We start from the raw sequence: 20,838 nt of genomic DNA, 5'->3' as shown, positions 1-20,838 counted from the left end.
TGCACTGGCCTGCTATGCACTGGCTGGCAGAGATATCGGTTGCTGTGTGCTCAGCCCTGCCAGCTCCCGCTGCGCAGGGACCTGCTGTCATGGGAGGGAGAGACACTCTTCCACCCGGGGGGGATGGCGGGGACGTGTGAAGAAAACAAAGAAAGGAAATGTGAGATGGTAATAATTTGTTCAGGAGGATAATTATATTTTCTGTCTAACGTTAGCCTTGTTGATTTTAAGTTAATGTTGTGATTCAACATATAACTATAAAATATAACATAAGCAAATGTAAATGTATGTAAACAGCAAGCCAGCACCTGCTGGTTTGCCGTTTCATGAAGGTAGTGCGCAGGCTTCTCCCCATGTCCAGACCACTGGTACCACCATGGGATCTGGCAGTGGCTCTGGAGGGGCTTAAAGGCCCTCCCTTTGAGCCACTGGAGGGAGCAGACTTGAAAATTGTGTCTCTCAAGACAGTTTTGTTACTGGTTCTGGCTTCAGCTAAACGGGTCAGTGACACCCACGCGCTTTCGAGGCATTCGTCATGCGCTCAGCTCTTCCCGGGGGATGTAAGAATGATTTTCAAGCCCAGTCCGGCTTTTGTGCCTAAGGTGGTGGGCTCATGTTCTCCTATTGACCTTGTGGCCTTTGTTGATTCACTAGGGGAGCAGCGGTCGCATGTGTTGTATCCAGTCCGTACGCTGTACACTTACATGCATTGGACAAAGGGCTTCAGGAAGAGTGATCATCTGTTCATCCTGGGCTAATCCTCATAAGGGAAAACCACATCATCACAAAGCAGTGCTTATCCCACTGGGTGGTGGAAGCGATTGCTTTCAGGGTTTGCAGCCACCTGTGGGCCTGCGAGCGCACTCGACTCGGGGTTTGGCCGCATCCTGGGCCTTATTCAGGGGAGTTTCTGTTCAGGACATCTGTGCTGCAGCGAGTTGGTCCTTGCCTCTCACTTTTGACCGTTTCTATATGCTGGACGTCTCCACTCCATGCGTGGCACACGCAGTTTTGCTGTCCTGACTGGAACAAAGTATCTTTCCCTGTGGGTTGGTGGACGTGAGATAAGCTTGTCTGACAATACGGGAACTACCACATCCCATAGTGAGACATTGAGCGAAATATTATGAAAGAGAACATTAGGTTACTTACATAACCCCAGTTCTCTGAGTAATATGAGTGCAATGTCTCACCACACAGCCCTTCTTGCTTTGGCGAGTGAGAAGAAGTGCTTATCTTGAATGACGTGCTGCCGTCCGCATGGGCTATTTAAGGTAGATGGGGCTACCTGAGGGGGACGGACACGTTCACCAGCCAATCAGGATTGGCGTAATGAGAGGCTGCAGCGGGACGTGCATCCTAGAGTGAGACATCTCACTCATATTACTCAGAGAACCAGGGTTATGTAAATAACCCAACGTGTTTGCTCTAAATTACATAATTACATAATCACCATCAGTAAACTGGATGCTGTTTGACTCTGTCCCTCGCGGGGAGGGAGGCTGTTTTCTGGGGGCAAGTTCACTGAAGTCTCAGTCCGGAGGGCTGACCATCACAGTGATTTATTTTCCGAGCAAACACTTCGTACGTTTTTTGCCAGTGACAGATGCTGTTTTTTGAGCACAAATGTGACGAGTAGTCAGTAGGACAGGCGGGAGGACAGATAAGAGGATGGACGCTTCTCCACGTATAACTGTGGTATTTTTTTCCTCGTATAAGTAGCCAAAGACAGTTACAGTTACTGCGTTACTTTTGTTTGGTCATGTAATGTTCCTTTTGGGACATTTCTCTTAAGTGAAGGACCTGTGCAGTTATCAGACTGTCAGACTGACACACCTTCACTATGCATAGCCAGCTTATCCATTCACACTGGTTTGGTCCGCCATTACACCTCTGATACTCCAGAGGTGTATCAGTGCCAGAGCAAACAGACATTCACACAAAGGCAGAGGCAGAGAATTGCAGCAGGATCCCCACATCCAAACAGCGGTGTGAATGGGGCTACTGTTCTTCTACTCCTTCCAACCGGTACATTTTCAGCAACCACCCACTAAATTAAAAAAATAAAGGGCTCACTAGTGCCAGGTTTGTCTTTTTTTTTTTTTTTTTTTTTGGCTAATGTAGAAACATGGTGGTGCAACATGGTGTCCTTGGTGGAGGGAGTCCTGCTCCCAATGTAGATTTAAACGATTAATTCTAAGGTTATGAAAACACAACAACTCTTATTTTTGGGTGATTATACACTTATTTAAACATTCCATATGAATATTAAATTCCATTTATGCCAAGTCTGCTCCACTAGGTGTCACAACATTCAACACACTGGACCTTCTGAAATCCCATCTTAACTCTGTTTAAGGCCTCACTGTGGTTAGGTCTGTATGGCAATGACATGCTAAGAAACACAACATAATGTAACACAATGCATGTGTGAACGCTGATGTTAGCATGTTGAAGAAGCTAACGCTGATGTTAGCCTTTTGAAGAAGCTAACACTGGTGTTAGCATGTTGAAGAAGCTAACACTGATGTTAGCCTTTTGAAGAAGCTAACACTGGTGTTAGCATGTTGAAGAAGCTAACACTGATGTTAGCCTTTTAGAGAAGCAAGCACTAATATTAGCCTTTTGAAGAAGCTAACACAGATGCTAGTCAGTTGAGTAACCTAACACAGATATTAGCCAGTTGGGGAAGCTAAAGTGGATGTTAGTTTACCCCAGGTTCTGACAAGGAAGAAGAAAAAGGCAATAGGTCCAGTTCTCCTGTACTTTTTGATCCAGTTTAGACACAGTACATGAGTCTGACAGTGTCTTGTTCGGTGCCCTAAGGGGTACTCATTTAGAGTTCCATTGAACCATTTGTTTTTTCTCAAAGTGTATTTTTGACCTTGGAAAAAGGATCCCAACTCAACATCCACTAAATAGCTTTTTTGGGAGCTTTCTATTGTATTATATGGTCAAATTGAATTTGTTTTGTAGCCTATGTGTTTACAAACTTAAAAATCTACCTCAACAGTAATTCAAATTTCAAAAAGGAGAATGTAATGAATCAATTCTCACATAATCATAACAGTTATGTGTATATGTACATTTCTTTAGGTGTTCCTGGGTCCAAACGGAGAGGTGGAGGAGTACTCTGTCATCTCCATTCAGCAGAATGCAGCTATCAGTTCAGACCTCATCCTGGACCAGAAAGAGGAACATCTCTTCATAATGACGCATAACATGGTATCTACAAACACAGATGCAACATGCAGTAATTGCACAATTGTAGCCTTATTCCCAGTTGCTGTTTCTAGATGGGTGCTTCCTGTGTTGTAGCATTAAAGCAAAAGAGAAATAATTTAGACTCTATTGTTTCTGCCCCAATTCTCTCTTCCAGTAAGTCAGCCGGTAGTTAGGATTATTCTAATGACCATATTTTCATTTTGCATTGTTCCACTGGAATATTTGGGCCGTCTATTCTTTGTAATCTGATTTCTGGGAGCTTAGTGTGCGTGGTGTGCATGACTGAACATGATTGTGTTGTCCTGGTTCCAGCTGCAGAAGAGGCCCGTGGCTGAATGCCAGCAGCACCCAGAGTGCCACTCCTGTCTGCTTGCCCATGACCCCTACTGTGGCTGGTGTGTTCTGGAAGGAAGGTAAGATGAATACTAGCAGTTAACTCTGCTATATCCAAATTTAGCATCTGACAAACAATGGCTGAAGGTTTATTGTGTAAAATGATCTACTTAATGTAACTAAAATATAGTTAATTTGTCTTAGTCTTGTTTGATCATAAATCTCTCATCTTTAACATGTATAAAAGTGGGCTCTGTGAGGCTGTTCTGTACAAAGATACAGCTTTGAGCTTAATGCTAATATTAGTATGCTAACATACTCACAGTGATAACACGTTGATGCTAGAAAGTATCGCGTTTAGCATGCTCACCTTGTCATTAGTTAAGTAGGTATTTGGTCATAAACCAAAATATTGGACAAACTGAGAGTTTGACCTAAGTCATTACAGTTCATCCAGAGGGGGACATAAATTTCTTGCATCCATCCATGGGAAAGGGATAACTGTTGGATGCTCATATTGGGCTAGATTTAAAGTGAAACTCTAACCAAAATGCAACCTAGGCTTTTTTTGTGAATGTATATGAGTCAAACCTTCATGTAAAAGCATAATTACAATGAAAGAGGCCCTTTTAAGATTTACTGTATTTCGTTTTTGGGTCAAATGCATTTTCAATGGGAGTGCATGGGGCACTTTCACTCTAGCATCAAAATCTCTATTTTTAAAACACTTAGAAGGCTCGACACAGCATGAAACTTTGCTCATGGTATCACCAGGGTCTCTACACATGAAAATGAGCATTGAGAACATTGTTTGTGTGCACAGAGTTTACTAAAAAGAAAGTTTTTGAACTACTCACGTTAGCAGTAGCTTCTTCCTTTACAAATACCTGGGAGTTCACCTGAACAATAAACTGGACTGGACTGATTACACTGCAGCAACATATAAGAAAGGTCAGAGCAGACTGTATCTGCTGAGGAAGCTCAGGTCCTTTGGAGTGCAGGGGGACCTCCTGACCTCTTTCTATGACTCTGTGGTGGCATCAGCCATCTTCTATGGAGAAGTCTGCTGGAGCAGCAGCATCTCAGCAGCAGACAGGAGGAGACTTGATAAACTTATCAAGAAGGCCGGCTCCACCCTGGGATGCCCTCTTGACTCAGTGCAGGTGGTGGGAGAGAGCAGGATGATGGACAAGCTGTCATTGCTGCTGGTGCAGGAGTCCCGCCCCCTGCAGGACACTATCTCAGCACTGGGCAGCTCCTTCAGCAACAGACTGATACACCCTAAGTGTGTGAAGGAGAGGTATCACAGGTCCTTCCTTCCTGCTGCTGTCAGACTGTACAACCAGCACTGCTCCCAGTAGTCCTCACCTTGTACCCTGCACTGTGCAGTATGCCTGCACAAAGGTCAGGTTCTGTTTTTGCACTATCTGGTCAATTTCCCTGACACCCATATTTATTCCACATTTATTATCTGTATTAAAAATCTACGTTTAAAAAAAAGAAAACAAGAAACAAAACAAAAACTGCTGCTAATCTTGCACTATATCATGTAAATATGTATATATGTCTATTTCTCCCCTTTTTAATTTTATTGCTTATTTTTGCTATTGTTCCTGTTCTTGTAATATGTTTCAGTTTTTGTAATATTATGTCGCTGCTGTGGGTAGACTGTATGTGGTTCAGTTGAGCTATGTGTAGAGACCATGTAGAGCAATTTTGATGCTAGCGTAAAAGTGCCACATGCACTCACATTGAAAATGAGTTTGAGCTTAAAACGAAAATATGGTCAATCTTAAAAGGGCCTCTTCGTTATGCTTTTACATGAAGGTTTGACTCATATACATTCACAAAAAAAAGCCTAGGTTGCATTTTGGCGAGAGTTTCACTTTAAGTAATGGACCATTTTTGGGGTAGATCTTTTTCAATTTTTTGTGTTATATTGGATTCTAAAGGTTAATTTTTCCATGCTTAAACTGTATCTACTGTTGAAGAGAATAGAAAGCCTTTACTGTCACTGTACAGAATATAACAGCGTTAAGAGCGCTACTCCTGATCAGTGCAGTAAAGGAAGACTAATATAAGTATGAAAAATGTTTTGAAAAATAGCCAAGATCATCAGCCAAAGTGAGTAATTTAAAAACTTACAGAAAAAAGCTATATTTTTATAAACTTGTTTCACATATTAGATTGGATAGTTTTCATACCAGCTGGAGTATGTTATTGCTCTAGGAAGCATTTGGTGTGTAGTTTTACAACCACAGTATGATTTATTGATTAGCACTGCAGTATACACTAAAGGTAATTTCATGGTTTACGTTTAAGAGACACAGAGATGAAAAGCCTGACTTTAGCTCAGAACACAGTGAAGATGGTGTTTGTGCCTCCCTCCAGGTGTGTTCTACAGTCTGAGTGTGCTCGTGGGGAGCAGCCAGGTCAGTGGCTTTGGAGCTTTGACATGGAGCAGCAGTGTCTGTCCATCCAGGACCTGAACCCCTCCAACATCAGCAGGGAGGAGAGCAGGATGGTGAGTCTGCAGCACAGCTACATAAAGTAAAGCAGCAACAGAGCAAAACATTCATGACGCTTACCTACCTGCCTGTACACATCCTTACAATGGATTGAAGGGAAGATGAGGGAACACAACCACAAAAAAAATAAAAACAAGTCAAAACACGGTGAAGGTCAGGCCCACATTTCATCTCACTGTAACTAATCCCAGAACTCCTTATCACCTGAGCTGGAAGATTTTCTGTATGCTGGCTGTGGATACTGTGTGTTGGCAAATATGGCTTCCAAGGGCTGCGATGCGATGATAAAATCTTTATTGATGCATCTTGATGCATCTTTTTTTTCCTATACAGAATCTTTTTTTTCTCACCGTGTGACAACTTTGTACTTTTGAAGCAAAGTATTTGTATTTAATTTACTTCCAATATATTTGATTGATAAACCAAATGAAAAAGATGTGGCAAGTCAACTGGAAGGTTACTTTTGCATCCCAGCTTTGCAAAGAACCAACAGGAAAAGAAAAGTGTGCCTAGCAGCAGACATCTCCCTTTAAAAGCAAGGAATCTCTGTGTCTGTGTGCGTGTGTGCGTGTGTGCGTGTGTGTGTGTGTGTGTGTGTGTGTGTGTGTGTGTGTGTGTGTGTGTGTGTGTGTTCCTCAAATATCTCTGCGGATCAGGATCAGACTGATCTGAGAGTTTCAACATGGCTGCTGCTTGGTTCAAAGTTGTGCCACGTAGGATTTGTTTGGACTACAATGATACTGTAATAGATCATTTCATAAATGCTTTGCTAATTCCGCTAGCATTGTCCACCAGAGCCACCACAGCCCCGTGTGCACCAGAACCAATCACTGCAGAGCTCACTTCCATGGCATACCTTAAGAAACAAGTGGATTTATATCTGCAGAGATGCGAGCTGGACCGGGATTTTGCCGGCGGTCCTGTTCTGTTCTGTGCATCTAAACTGATTATTGTGGATTAATGACACTAAATGAGTCCGTACCAAGTCTGTTCGGGTCTGAGGAGATCCGGAGACGCGTGGACAACAAAGTGGAATCGGAATCTGTGGATGTTCGTGTGTAGCTAGCTGCTAGCACAACCCTACGGCCCACCTCCCGAGTCAACAGACACACCGGCAGGTCCAGAACCGGACTTAGGGTAAATAATGTCCGCCATGCTTTTTCGTGAACATTGCCATCACATTTGCTTTGTGTCTGGTGCAGGAAGAAATGGTAAAAACGGGCTTTTGTCACGAAAGTGTCCAAGCAGCAAGTTTGGTTGCTGAGGAACAGATGAAGTTGTGTGAGGGACGCCGGCAGTGATTCAGACACCAACAGCGATGGAGAGTTTTGAGAGTTGAGAGATTTATGACATATAACGTGTTTGGAGTGTATAGTTAGTATGTTGTATAGTGTTTACTGTAGTGTGTTGTGAGCCAAAACAAGGAGGAGATGCTGAATGTGGAGCAGGCAGGAATGAGCTGAGGAGCCCTGAGCCTGAGGCATTGCCTGCATTTAAATGGAAATAGTTACATATAACTTTGTACATTTGGTAACATGGTTCTCAACGACTGAATACAGATGCAAGTCCTTGGCAATACAAGTTGCAGTAGAGTTTCTAATCCGCTTCATCCTTTCCGAGTTGGGTGGAAAATTTGATATGGCTTGCTCAATGGTCCTCTGATTGGAAGCAGCTACAACCGACTGGATTTCTTCGTCCTCTGGGTGGAAACGAGTGATGTGGTTTCTCATGTTTGTCGTATTTCCAAAATATTTTTGTTTAGTTTGACACAACTTGCTTATAGTGTGGCTCTTGTCCCTTTGCCCTTCACCATCATAGAAGCCAAAATGCTTGCTTTTAAAGCAGAGGGTGCTGCACTTCCACATTTACCTCTGGGGCAGTAGTTTGATTTAATGAGGACTTAACCTAGTCACTGCGGTCTTGGCGCTGCAGTGCAGTGAACACAAGTGAAGCCAAAATACAAATTAGTCAAATAAGAGTAATTGATGGAGTTTGATCTGTGTGATTCATGTTCCTGCAGCAGAAGAATCTAATTTAGTTTACAAATTGAATTATTCCACAATGACTTTTACAAGTGAGCAGATGAGATTTATGTATTGAGACAGTTTTATCACTTACTGCCATTTTGACCTTCACTGTCCTCAGCACAGGTGTCGACTGGATTTCTGTCCAATAACACCACCTGCTTCATGTGAGAACTTTGTGCTCTCATTCACACAGTGTTTTCATGCTCCATCAGTCTGCTGCTGGATGTTGGTTGTTGTCCACTCGTCCTGCCTAATATGATGTCATGTTCCATGGGGAAAGGACTAGGGCTGACCCCAATGATTTGAAGATTTAAAGTAGGGCTGCACCGATCCACGTTTTTTCACTTCCAATCCGATCCCGATACCTGAATTTGGATATCTGTCGATACCGATACTATTCTGATACCAGAGCTCTGATTGTTTTGATATTATTATTATCATTATTATTGATTTTGTATGAGGCTGAAATAAACTCCTCTCTTCAGGCAAGTATGACATTGGGCAGACATCTGAAGTCCAAACATCTGTAGTAAAGCTCAGGGCTGGAACTCCTTTTAACTTCTCAGCTAACTTGGTTGACACTCAGTTGTATAGTTCAGGTAGCGCAGTCTCTAATAAGTATCTCCTGGATGGTAAACTATACCGTGGCTGCAAGTGTTCAATCAAGCTGCGAAATCTCACGTTTTCCACCACTGATAACAGTTGGTCAAGTTGAGCAACTTCTTGGTGATCCCTTTAGCTTTCACATTGTCTGCTGGGAGTTTACCTTGCTTTTAGAATGACTCCAGAACTGATTCCTGATGGCTCCTTTCGTCTTTCTGCCATCTGGCTAAAAATTCCTCATGCTCTTTCATGTGTTTTTTTTTATAATGATAATGATAATGAATTTGATTTATGTAGTGCCTTTCAGGGTACCCAAGGACACTTAACAAAGAGGAACAAACAAAACAAAGAAATATAGCCCCAAGCGACAGTCTGCGGGTTCTAACCTCTTTCGCCCCAAACCAGCCACCCTGACCCTCGTCCCCTGCAGTTAATGACATCAGCTGCCATGTTCCTCAGAGATCTGTGCAACACATACCCATGAGGAGCTCCAGCTTTCTCCAAATTGGGTTTTCAGCTACATGCTAATGGAATTTGTGTTATATTTTCACATAGAGACTTCATTTCAACATTAAAATATAAATTCAAATTTTACCTATTGTATTTAAAAGTTTCAGTTGGTATTATAATGTTTAAGTAATCACAGTTCTATGATCATGATAATTTTGGGAGAAATGTGGAGATAATAATGGATGTGTATGGGAGAGGCAGTAAAAAATATTCTCTGTAAGGCTTCACAGAATCAAATGTGAGTGTACATTTATGATTTTATCTACATAATGCAGACAAACCTGATCTCTCTCATGAAATGTGGTCAAATAAGCAGCGAGACAGAATTTGTGCAGATATGTCCTTCCTGTCTGCCATGGCTCATAATACAAATTCTTTTTAGAGAGAACAAATGTAGCTGTGTTTTTTTTTTTTAACTTGCAGGTGTACGCCTGATGCTCTGGGTGCGAGGGGGTGTAAAGTGTTTCACATTCACACATGCACACAGCAGCGTGTGCCTGTAATCTGTCCCTAAAGAATGAGCTCAAAATGTTTTGGTGTGCGTATTCCTACATGTAATTGATGTTAATGTTTGGTCTTTCTCCAGGTGTCTCTGTCAATCCCAGGACTCCCAGTGTTAGAGAAGGATGAGTCTTACTCATGCTTCTTCCAGGACAGCCACAGTCTTGCTATTGTCACCAAAAGTGGGGTCACCTGCCACTCTCCTGACACCAGCCAAGTACCCATAGTGCCTCCAGGACAGGGTGAGTGAGCCCCAGACTTAACTGTGTTGTTTCTGGAACAAAGCTGATGAAGCTGGAGTGATCATTTGAACTTTCCAACTTTGGGATTGGAGGATTTGGCTGCAGACTGTAATGACATTAATCCTGTGTGTGTGTGTGTGTGTGTGTGTGTGTGTGTGTGTGTGTGTGTGTGTGTGTGTGTGTGTGTGTGTGTGTGTGTGTGTGTGTGTGTGTATTTGCATGATAGACATACCATATACATACACAGTTCAATTCCTGTGTGAATCTGTGCTAATCCAATCCTCTTTGTCTAAGCCAGTTTACACAGCAGGGAGTAATCTTGATTTTCAAGCATACAACTACCTATGAATCTATTTCACGTTATGATTTTATACTTTGTTCTGTGATGTGGTTTTGTCATAGGTTTGGTGATTATTTAGTGTTTTGAGAGCTGCTTGTTTGTCATAGTAAGTCAGTGGCAATGATTGAAAAGGGTCTGTAAATAAAAACTGAAGCCTTTACAGAGGTCACACTCACCCGAACATTCACATGATTTGTATGTGTGACTGTGTGTGTGTGTCTCTCTCTCCACCTCTTCCTCTCCTCTTACACACACACACACACACACACACACACACACACACACAAACACACACAGGTTCCCATGGCTGCATTCCTGAAACTCACAGCTTGTTGTAGTTCTCAGGGAGCAGGGCTCAGGCAGAATCAGCCCGGTGGGTTTAGTCAGATATGGGCACACAGGCTGTATTTAAGGATCTAGCTGTGGCTTAACTTTACTTAAGGAGGGCTAGTGCCAGCGCTCACTTAATGAAAGACGGAGCTGAGGGCAACTGTTGCTTTAAAGTTGAAGATCCGACTCTCACCTGAGTGCTGCCTGTTCAACAAAACATCTAAAAGGCAAAAACACATCATACAGTGTTAACTCTTGGTTGTCCTCAGACTAGGTCGTCTTCATCTGCCTTCTAATAGGCTCACAGTTCCAGCTCACCAGAACCTCAATCAGACGTTCCGCTTCATTATACATTTAGCATGAAATTGCACTAGCATGCAAATAACCCATTGGATTAGCATACAGTTCAAACAAACACTACCTTAAAAGCACATCAATCATTAGCTTAATGTCAGCATCACAGATATCAGTGCGTCTATCGTGCAGACTTGTGAAACTGAGACGGGGCTGATGGAGTGGTCTGCACATTCAAGTCTGGTACCAGTGACCTAATGACCCCTCCTTCTTTTGTAGGCTTCTTACTCTTGTCACAATAATGACATATTGATGTATTGATGTGATTTGACCTTTGTGCCTGTGTTGACCATGTGTTTGATAGAAGCGAAGCATCAGAGCCTTGAGCCCCACTGTGTTTATGTCTGTACTCCCTGTACTGGCTGAGGATTCAGGGTGCTCATGGGTTCCATTAGGGCTTTGGCAGTCCAGACCAAATCTTCCCCCACATCCTTTCATTGTGTTTTGAGAAACATCGTGATTATCCCTTTCTCACACTCTGTGAATCAGAGGCAATAACTGGTCCGATTGCCAAGTGTTGTGCTCAGATGAAAATGATGTTACTCTGTTGCTTCCTCACGGTCTCTTTCTCTCTGTTTTTTTTCTTCTCAGACTTTGTCACAGTAGTACTGTCTGTTCGCTTTGGAGACGTCTCTGTCACAGCAAGGGACTTCACCTTCTACGACTGCACGGCTGTAAAGCAGCTGTCTGGCAGTATGCCGTGAGTTACCGCAGATGATTTATCAGTCTGCTTTGCTGTGTCCTTCTGATCTGGTCCTCTCACTTCACACCTCATAATGAAATGTTTTTGTTTCTTTTTTTATCTGTTTTACACCCTTGTTCGTTGTCTGTCCCTCCATTACTTTCACCCTTCACCAGCTGTCTCATGTCTGTTTTTCAATTTCTTCTCACTTGCTCTCCTGCTTTTGATTCTTCTCTATAAACCTGTGAGCCAATTCTTTAAATGCTCTTCAGTCATTTGTTCTTCATGTCAAGATATCTTTACATATTTATCCTCTCATATCCTCGCGTTTGCCAGTGAATGCTGCAGACACCTGACTCCTGCCCTCCACTCTCTCTCAGCACTCTGTCCATCTCCACATATGCTCATCATATTGCTCAGCTGTCCTCCTTGAGCCTGTGGACACAAATATATTATACTGACTGGCTTCGTTCAAGATAGATCTCCAACATGAGACAGATGAAAGACAGTGGGCCTCATACTACAAAATGTTTAATGCTACACTTCGCAGTTAAAAAACCGACAAGCAGATGTGATGTCACAGAGATGATGAGAGGATTATACAACAGGTGATGTCACACTGTCAGGTGCAACAGTGGATGTTCACCTTGACAGCAAACTACACAAATACCCAGAGGTCGCTGAGAGTTTGCCAACAACTACCCAACTAATCAGTTGCCTTATCAAAAAATTTGAAAAATATTGTGAATCTCTCAGTAAACTGATGGTGAACAGAATCCAGTTTTGCTTTGTAAACTTTTGCTAGTTTTTATGGTTGTTATGATTCCCAAGTCAAACAACGGTCTACCCACTCTGAAAAAAGGCTGACCTCTATCTGTACTTGAGTGGCACATGGACATGACAAGAAAAAACCTGTTCGTACAAGTGGTTCTTTCATGAGGCTTTTAGATTATTTGACTGACATTAAGTTTCTCTTTAGATACTGTAATTTAGCTAAAGCCCAAAATAGGCTACATGTAGTTTTTTTGTCACTTAAAACCTGCTTTAAAGGTTTAAAAGATGAAAGCACAACAATTTTATCACCAAGAGAGACACTTTGATGGGCTGCCTGTGTCCCCTGCAGTTTCTCTTTCACCACTCAAGTCAAGTATGAGGCCCTGAAACTGACCAAACTAAGTAGTAAAACACTGTGAGGTAAGTTGATAAAAATAGTTTGAGGAAATGTGTTGTCACTGGCCTAACTGAAGACACTGGAGGCTGAACACACTGACCACCAGCTACTTAGCTGAAACTAACACTATGCATAAAACTACACCCGTGCATTGAATCAGTTTAGATAAATCTGCTCCCACAAAAATAAAATGAAAAAATTAAAGAAAATTAAGACAATGATCCTTAATCAAATTAGATGAACACTGCATTGAACGTTTGCTTATTATCCTGATCTCATCCACCGTCAGCCTCTCTCTCTCTCTCTCTCTCTCTCTCTCTGTCTGTGGCGGCCCTTCCCACCACTCTGATAACAAACTGAGGCTCAATTCAATTAGATCACTGACCTTTCTTACCTCTGGGGCCAGATTGGCTGCAATTGCATTACTCTGAGATACAAACTATAGTAGCTGTATCTCTCTTTCTCTATACCATTCCCTACTTCCACTTCTAAATAAAATCCACTACTATCACTTCTATTAGACCTCTTTTGTCTTCTCTTCATAGCGCATAAATGTGGCTCACTGTTTTCCTCTCCCATTTGTCACCATGCTGCAAGTCTTTCCACTGGAATTTTATTTCATGCATCTAATCTGAAAATCTTGTTTCTTTGTGTAGTTGCCGTGGTTGTGTTTTGAGCCGATGGGGCTGTAACTGGTGTGTTCACCAGCACTTATGTACCCACAAGCCCACCTGTGAGGAGGGGGTGATCATCTACAACCAACATGTAAGTGACTCGAACAGTGCACCATGTTATCAAGCATTTTTTGGATGCTTGTGCTCAAAAAGTGTTTACAGTGGTTTTTGAGATAAGTGTGGTCACACACCAGCCTATTAGGTCAATTGGATGGAAAGTTGAGCATGTTCTGATTCCTTAAGGTATCCTGTGGGGTTTTGTTGTTATAACATAGTGTAGTATTTGTCAAAGGAGGACCCAGAGCTTCAGTAGTAGGTTTCTTGTGGCTTTAATCAAACATTTCAGGCAGCACAGACATAACATAACACACACATTCCACCAGGGGGCCTCTACATATACCTTTCCTGGCAGGTAACTTCCTGCCAAGTAACACACACTTGGATTCCCAAGAGCTCCCTCTAGGGTAATACCAAATATTAGCAGTCTCATGCTATTACATCCCTCCCCTCTCAGGTCTGCAGCCATCACTTAACTGAAAGAGAATATAAGACATCATAAAAACAAGTAAAATTAAATTACATTAGCCATGTTCTTCATGGCGTCACTTAAATCTTAGTTCCTCAAAATTATAATAACATACAGTGTATATTGTTTTCTTCACTTTTACAACTTTAATTCCCTCTAAGAATTGTAGCAACTGAAATTAATGAACTAATACACTGTCAGTCTGTTAGCCATACATTTAAGGTCGATAATAGTCTGGAGGACACCTCTCTCTAATAGAGCATCTCAAGCTTGGTGTTTGTGGTTCCTGCACTACCAGACTTGGCTCACTCTCCAGCTTAGGTGGACCACTCTCAGAGTTCTTCATAGGGGTTGTTGGACAGACAGATGCAGGGGACAGTACCTGTTCTGGCACCACAGTTGGTGGGTTAGGCCCAACCTGGGGTGTACTGGGATCTAATTGAGGAGGTCTGCTTAGCTCCCTCCTCCTGATCTGACCAACATGTCTCTTTAAAACCTGTCCATTCTTGGTAAGAACAGTATATGACAGTGGACCTGTGCAGCTCTCATTGGTTCCAGGGATCCATTTGGGACCGTATCCATAGTTCTTTGTTCCTGGATTAAAACATCTGGGTTTGGTAGTCTTATCATGAAGACCTTTTTGTTTCCATTGTTTCTTTTCCATCCTGGTTTTCAAGTCCGGAAGTAACAAATCATACATGGACCTGGGCCTCCTGGACATGAGCATCTCTGCTGGGGACAATCCTCTGGTAGAGCGTGGAGTGATTTTGTAACTAAACAGGAATCTCGACACTTTAGTTTCCAAGCTCTCCTTTCCTCCTTGCATCCTCTTCATCCCCTCCTTAAAGGTCTGAACTGCTGTTTCAGCCAATCCATTTGATGAAGGATGGAAGGGGGCAGTCACGTTTTGTTTTTGGGTTTTTTTTGTTTGTTTTTTTTTGTGATTATATTTTTATTTGGAAAAGAGGACATAACATCATACAGAGTTTCTTCAATTTTACATAACTCTCTTTTCCATTTTTTTCTTTTCAACCATTGTGTGCATATGTACATGTAGAGGAGACAATCAAGTAAAATAAAAATAAAAAACTGTAAGCCGCAGTCCTCACAAGTTGTAGCTCAGGTCTTAGAAACCAGTCAGCCTTTCTTTTCCAGAGCTTCATGTCCCAGAGATACTCATCTCTTCACTCACCTGTTTACAGCTGCATTGCATCAAATATATATCTCTGGATATACATATATTAACATACAAATGTACAGCTATATAAACACAAGGCCTCTACAGAGCTCCATGAAGTGTGGGACTTCCATACATATGCTTAAACCTTATTTTAGGAAATTGTAACTATATACAACAGAACCGAAGGGAGCTTACATTTCTACATTTTTCACTGCATTAGAAGGAGTGGAGTTTGAAACGTCAATGAAGTCATCCAAAGTCTACTCACGCTGAGGTTATAAATTCAATCTATTTGTTCCAAATTTTGTAGAATTCGTCTTTTTGAATCCTTAAAGAGTAAGTCAATTTTTCCATCTTAAATATCTCTAAGATAATGCCATACCAATCTTCAACTGTAGGTGGTGTTGTATTTAGGTGGTGTTTTTATTTTTTGCTCGCCGCCGAGAGGGTCTGCAGCAGCTTTGTATCTCTCCTATGTTTCAGAACCACAATGTGGCCAAAGTATAGTGTCTCCATGTTCATGGATATGGCAGTATTGAATACCGTGCATAGTGTTTTGTGAATACCCTTCCAATATGAGCTCATTTTAGGGCATCCCCAGAATATGTGGGAGTGGTTTGCCTCGTTGATCCGCACCATCTCCAACACATCAGGCTTTTAATATGTTTTCCCTGGTGTGGGGTTGTAAAGTATGGAAGTCACATGTTTTTTTTTTTCCACTTTTGGACATGAAATCTGCAAACTCAGCACTTGTAAAGCAGGTAGTATAATCACTCACCAACATTTTTGGTAATCCATGGATACTGAAGCTTTGTATGTTTCTCAAGGGTTGCATGAGTGTTTGCTGTTTTTACTGAATATACATCCATCCACTTTGAATGTGAATCAACCAGCACCAAAAACATTTTGCCCAAAAAGGGACTCGCATAATCCACGTGAAGTCGAGTCCATTGCTTCTCCGGCCATTACCATGGATGTAATGGTGCTGTAGCAGGGGACTTGCTGTGCCACTGACAGGCATCACATTGGTGTACTTCACTTTCTGCATCCTGATCCATCCGAGGCCACAAAACATATGACCTTGCCAAACCTTTCATCCTAGACATACCTGGATGGGACTGATGCAGCAGCCTCAGCAACATTTTTCCTGGCTCCTTCCTTTCCCTGCTGAGGAATAATGACCCAAGCACCCCACAGCACACATCCATCTCAAACACTTAATTCTGAGCGTTGGGTAAAATAAGGCATGAATTGAGGCTCTACTGTAGCGGGCCATCCTTTTAACACAAACTCATGTACATGCGACAGTGTTGCATCTTTGGCTGTCCATTGAATCATTTGTTCTATGGGTACAGGTGCATCATCCATCACATCCAGCATCAGCACGAGCTCCTCCTCCCCTCCTTCTGTAGGGCATGCCTCTGGCAAGGGAAGTGTACTTAGCGCATCTGCATTCGCATTTTGTTTTCCTGGCCTGTACACTATATGGTACTCATAAGCTCTGAGCCAGATGGCCCACCACTGAACCCGTGGTGAAACCAGCTGAGGTGCAGGTTTGGTTTCATTGAACAGTGAAATCAGGGGCTTGTGATCCGTTACGATTGTAAAGTTCCTGCCATACAGGTATTTGTGCAACCTTTTTATTCCAAAAATCACAGCCAAACCTTTTTTATCCAGCTGCGAATACCTTGGGATGGGTTTTTCTGTTCCATTGTCCATCCTGTGCAACAGTACAGCTCCCACGCCGTATGGTGAGGCATCACATGCTAATATTAAATATTGGGAAGAAAGTGATTATGATAGTTCAGTAAGCCTAAATAAGCTTTAAGCTGTCACACTAGTTGGTGTGGAGGCGTTAGCAACAACTTTTACCTTGTTTGCCACAGTGTGACTCCTTTAGCATCCACTTTGTATCCAAGGTACTGAACTTCATCAGCCAGCAAGGTGCATTTGCTTCTTTTTAGCCTGAGACCAGCATCCTCCAACCGAGTTAATACCTCATCCAGGTTCCAGAGGTGTATTTGTCTGGTTGCCCTGGTAACGAAAATATCGTCCAAATAGACAGCAACTTGGGGGCTCCCTGAAGGACCCCCTCCATGATTCTTTGGAAGATTGCAGAAGCAGAGGACACACCAAATGGTAGTCTGTTATATGTAAACATGCCACGGTGATTGTTCACAGTTAGATACTTCTTAGACTGGTCATCCATTTGGATTTGTTGATATGCATGACTCATGTCCAGTTTAGTGAACTGCTGTCCTCCTGCTAACACAGACGGCAAATCCTCCACTTTGGGTACGGGGTGCTGTGCTAGGGTGTAGACTCTATTAACAGTTAATTTATAATCTCCACAAAGTCTACAGTCTCTGTCTGGCTTAAGTAAGGGAACAACAGGAGCAGCCCAGTCCAAATATTTAACTGTGGTGATGATATCCTCTTTGACCAGCCTTTCAATCTCAGCTTCAGCTTTAGGCTTCATATCATGGGGAACAGACCTGGGTCTATAGAAGCAGGGAGTAGCATCAGCAGGCATTTGAATAGTGGCTTTAAATCCCTTTAAAGTTCCCAGCTTCTTTTTAAACACTCCCTCATACTTTGTGAGCACATGCTGTAGGATCAAAGATTGGAATGTGCTGCACGTGGCTTTTGATTTCGGCCCAGTCTATTTTAACATGCCTTAACCACCTTCTTCCCAGTAAATTTGGACCTCTGCCTTTAACTACTATAACAGGCAGTATCTTTTCCTTTAATCATTGTTAAATTCAGAATACTGCCTCTAAAATGTTTGAGAGATGTTTGAAACAAGCAGTTTGTTGTACTATTTCATAATTTTCGATTCGAGTCCTTTAATATTTAGTATCTGCCGATACCGAATCCCGATCTGATACCTAGCCTTAACTAATAGTTTTCCTGGATAATACAACTGCACAAAAAAGGTACCTGCATCCAATCTGTTCCTTAATAGGTTTTCTTTTATTTTGCTGAATCACAGTATATACTTTCACATGGCTCTTTCTTATTCTGCATATGCTATTACAGCATTGGCCTACCACCTCACTTGTGTTAGCAGGTGAGTCTGTGATTCTGTGACAGCAGACCCTCGTGTACAGCCAGCTTAAGTGTGTGCGAGATGCAGCCCACGCTTGGTACCTCCATACCATCCACTGTTTTTTACATATTCCTTAGGTTGTCATGTAAAATGACGTGGACGCATTGCTTCTCTATTTCACACACGTTCAGCATCTCCTCGGTTGCCTGCTTTACATGCTCTGCTATATAAGAGCCACAAAACTGGTACGCATACCGGCACGTTGTAACTCGAGAGTTGAATCAGTTTAATGTAATGCTGAGTTGATAGGGCATACTGGGTATTCAGAACCTCCAGATGATGAAGAAAACCCTGATCCTCTACCACAGAGATGAGCTGGTTATCCAGAGCAATTGATTTAATTATCTTCTCTGTAATATATCATCGAACCAGATGAGTAGTATTAACTGCAGCTCTTTTGTTACCCCCTCACGAAACAGTCGTGTTGCAGATGTTACCTGTCACCGTTGGACTCCTTTCAGACTTCAGACTCAGTTTTTCATTTCTTTGCCAAGGAACATGGGGAAAAAAACGAAACACAGTACTCAGGTCCCAGTGCTAAGTTACAATATATAAATAAATATGTTACTTTATAAAAAGCATATAATTATGTATAAACATTTTAAAAAATCAGTAGAAAAACTAAACTTTCAGACCAGGACCAGAGACTAAAGTTTGAAGTCATAGCCCATAACTCAAGTGCAAAAGCATCAAGTGCAACCTCATAAAGTGCCATAAAGGGAATGGACATTGACACCAGCATGAAACCAGCATTGTTGAGCTGTTTAGTAGCCCGACATCATCCGGGAAGAAGCTGTTTTTCATTCTGGTGGATCTGGACTGGATGCTGCGCGGCCTCCTGCCTGAGGGGAGGGGGCAAAACCATCCATGTGTGGGGTGGGTGGGGTCTCGCATGACGCAGGTAGCTCTGTCAATGCATCGGCTGACATAGATGTTGGAGAGGGGTGGAAAGCTGCATCCGGTGGTCTTTTGTGCAGACTTTACTACCCTCTGCAGTGCCTTCTTCTCTGCAATGACAACAGCAGGTTATGTGTTTAACATCACATTTAAGTTCTGTTTTTATGTCCACTTTCCTTTCTCCATAGTTTTTCATTTCTCTCTTATTCTCTCCTCATGCCCTCCCCTCCTCCTCCCTCCCCCAGTTTAAACTCCCCACCTCAGCTCCACCCACATCCAAACCTATTAAAGTCATCACCACACCCACTACTACAATTGCTGCTATGACAACCACCACCACGACAACTCCTACAACAACAAGAACCACAACATCTGCAGCCCCTGTCACTGTAGCAACCACCCAGGATCCAACCACTCCTCCTGCACCCTCAACCCCACCGATAACCACCACCGACCCTGAGACAACCACTTCACACACCACCATGCCCCCTCAGCCTGCCAGCTCACTGCCATCCATCACGCCAGCGCCCACTACAGCTCCACCCCTGGGGGTCACCACCCGTCAGGAAAAAGAGACTGAAGAAGGACAGCTTGCTGTTGTCACCCAAAGTGACAGTGAAGTCACAGCAGCTACACCCAGTGCAGCCATGGTAGCCATGGAATTATTACCTGTCACTATGGCTGATGGTCTAAGTGGAGATCTGGAGCCTGTGATGCCTTTGACTGTCCCGCCCCATGACCCTAACTCTTCCCCCTTGGAATTGGTGACCAAGTCACCCTCAAGTGACACTCAGGATGCTGAGGGAGTTTTAAGCCTGGCAGAACCTCCCACTCTGGCCTCATCTGACTTCCCCCTGCCCACGCCTTTTCCTGTTGGTGAAGCAGATGAATCTGAGCTCTCCCTCCACCTGGACGTGATCCAGACTCCCACTCCAGTGCCCACTCAGGATTCCCAGATTGAGGCAGGAAGCCCAGGCAATGACCCTGAGGTGCTCCTCTGGCCTAAAGAAAAAACAGAGGCCCATGTTGAGAGTGCCGTCCAGCCGGAGAATGACACCGCCACATTTTCAGCTGCTACTGTGTTGTCAGGTGATGGGGAGGTTGACCATGCCCCACCATCATACGCTCACCTGCTGGATATTGACTCAGAGCTGGACTACCAGTATGATCCAGATGACGCCTTCCTCCCGGTGAGTTCAGCTGCCTCTCTCCTTCTCCGCTCTCTCCTTCCATTTCTTCTACTTGTTCTCCTGAAAGCTTCAGCTGTCTCCTGCAGCTCTCATGTTCTGACTGGACTCTATGCTCCTGCTGTAGGAACACAGCTCGAACAGGCCTCCTTGTCTTCCCTGTGTCCCTGCTCCCTCTCTGCTGTCTGACACCTCTGTTCTGTCCGTTGTCTTTTTCAGCTGCTCCAGTGAGAGCTGTAGCAGTTGCTTTTTGTTTAAATGTTTTTCATCTTTCCAGATTGTTTTGCATTTACAACTTAGAATTGCATTCAGTAACTCTCTTTGAACGTTAGCTTTTCTTTTAATGATGCTCACTGTCTGTGCTCACACGCTTGATCATATCCTTGTCCATGCATACAGTAGAGCTGAACATCCCAAAG

The 20,838-nt window shown here is 43.0% G+C and overlaps 1 protein-coding gene across 2 annotated transcripts in view; it reads left to right on the top strand.

Moving 5' to 3' along the window:
• plxnb1b (plexin b1b) overlaps positions 1-20,838 on the top strand; it is a 147,602-nt gene that overhangs the window by 94,596 nt on the left and 32,168 nt on the right. Inside the window, exons 6-12 of one of the 2 annotated variants that reach the window (XM_037100900.1) lie at positions 3,097-3,225; positions 3,538-3,638; positions 5,950-6,082; positions 9,813-9,969; positions 11,585-11,693; positions 13,503-13,611; positions 19,478-20,422. In XM_037100900.1, the coding sequence (XP_036956795.1) occupies positions 3,097-3,225; positions 3,538-3,638; positions 5,950-6,082; positions 9,813-9,969; positions 11,585-11,693; positions 13,503-13,611; positions 19,478-20,422 (1,683 nt within the window). The remainder of the gene's footprint in view (positions 1-3,096; positions 3,226-3,537; positions 3,639-5,949; positions 6,083-9,812; positions 9,970-11,584; positions 11,694-13,502; positions 13,612-19,477; positions 20,423-20,838) is intronic. The other variant, XM_037100901.1, reaches the window with a different exon arrangement.

This window comes from Acanthopagrus latus, chromosome 6 (assembly GCF_904848185.1).
Source record: "Acanthopagrus latus isolate v.2019 chromosome 6, fAcaLat1.1, whole genome shotgun sequence".
NCBI lineage: Eukaryota > Metazoa > Chordata > Actinopteri > Spariformes > Sparidae > Acanthopagrus > Acanthopagrus latus.
This window is presented reverse-complemented; position numbering and strand designations above follow the sequence as displayed.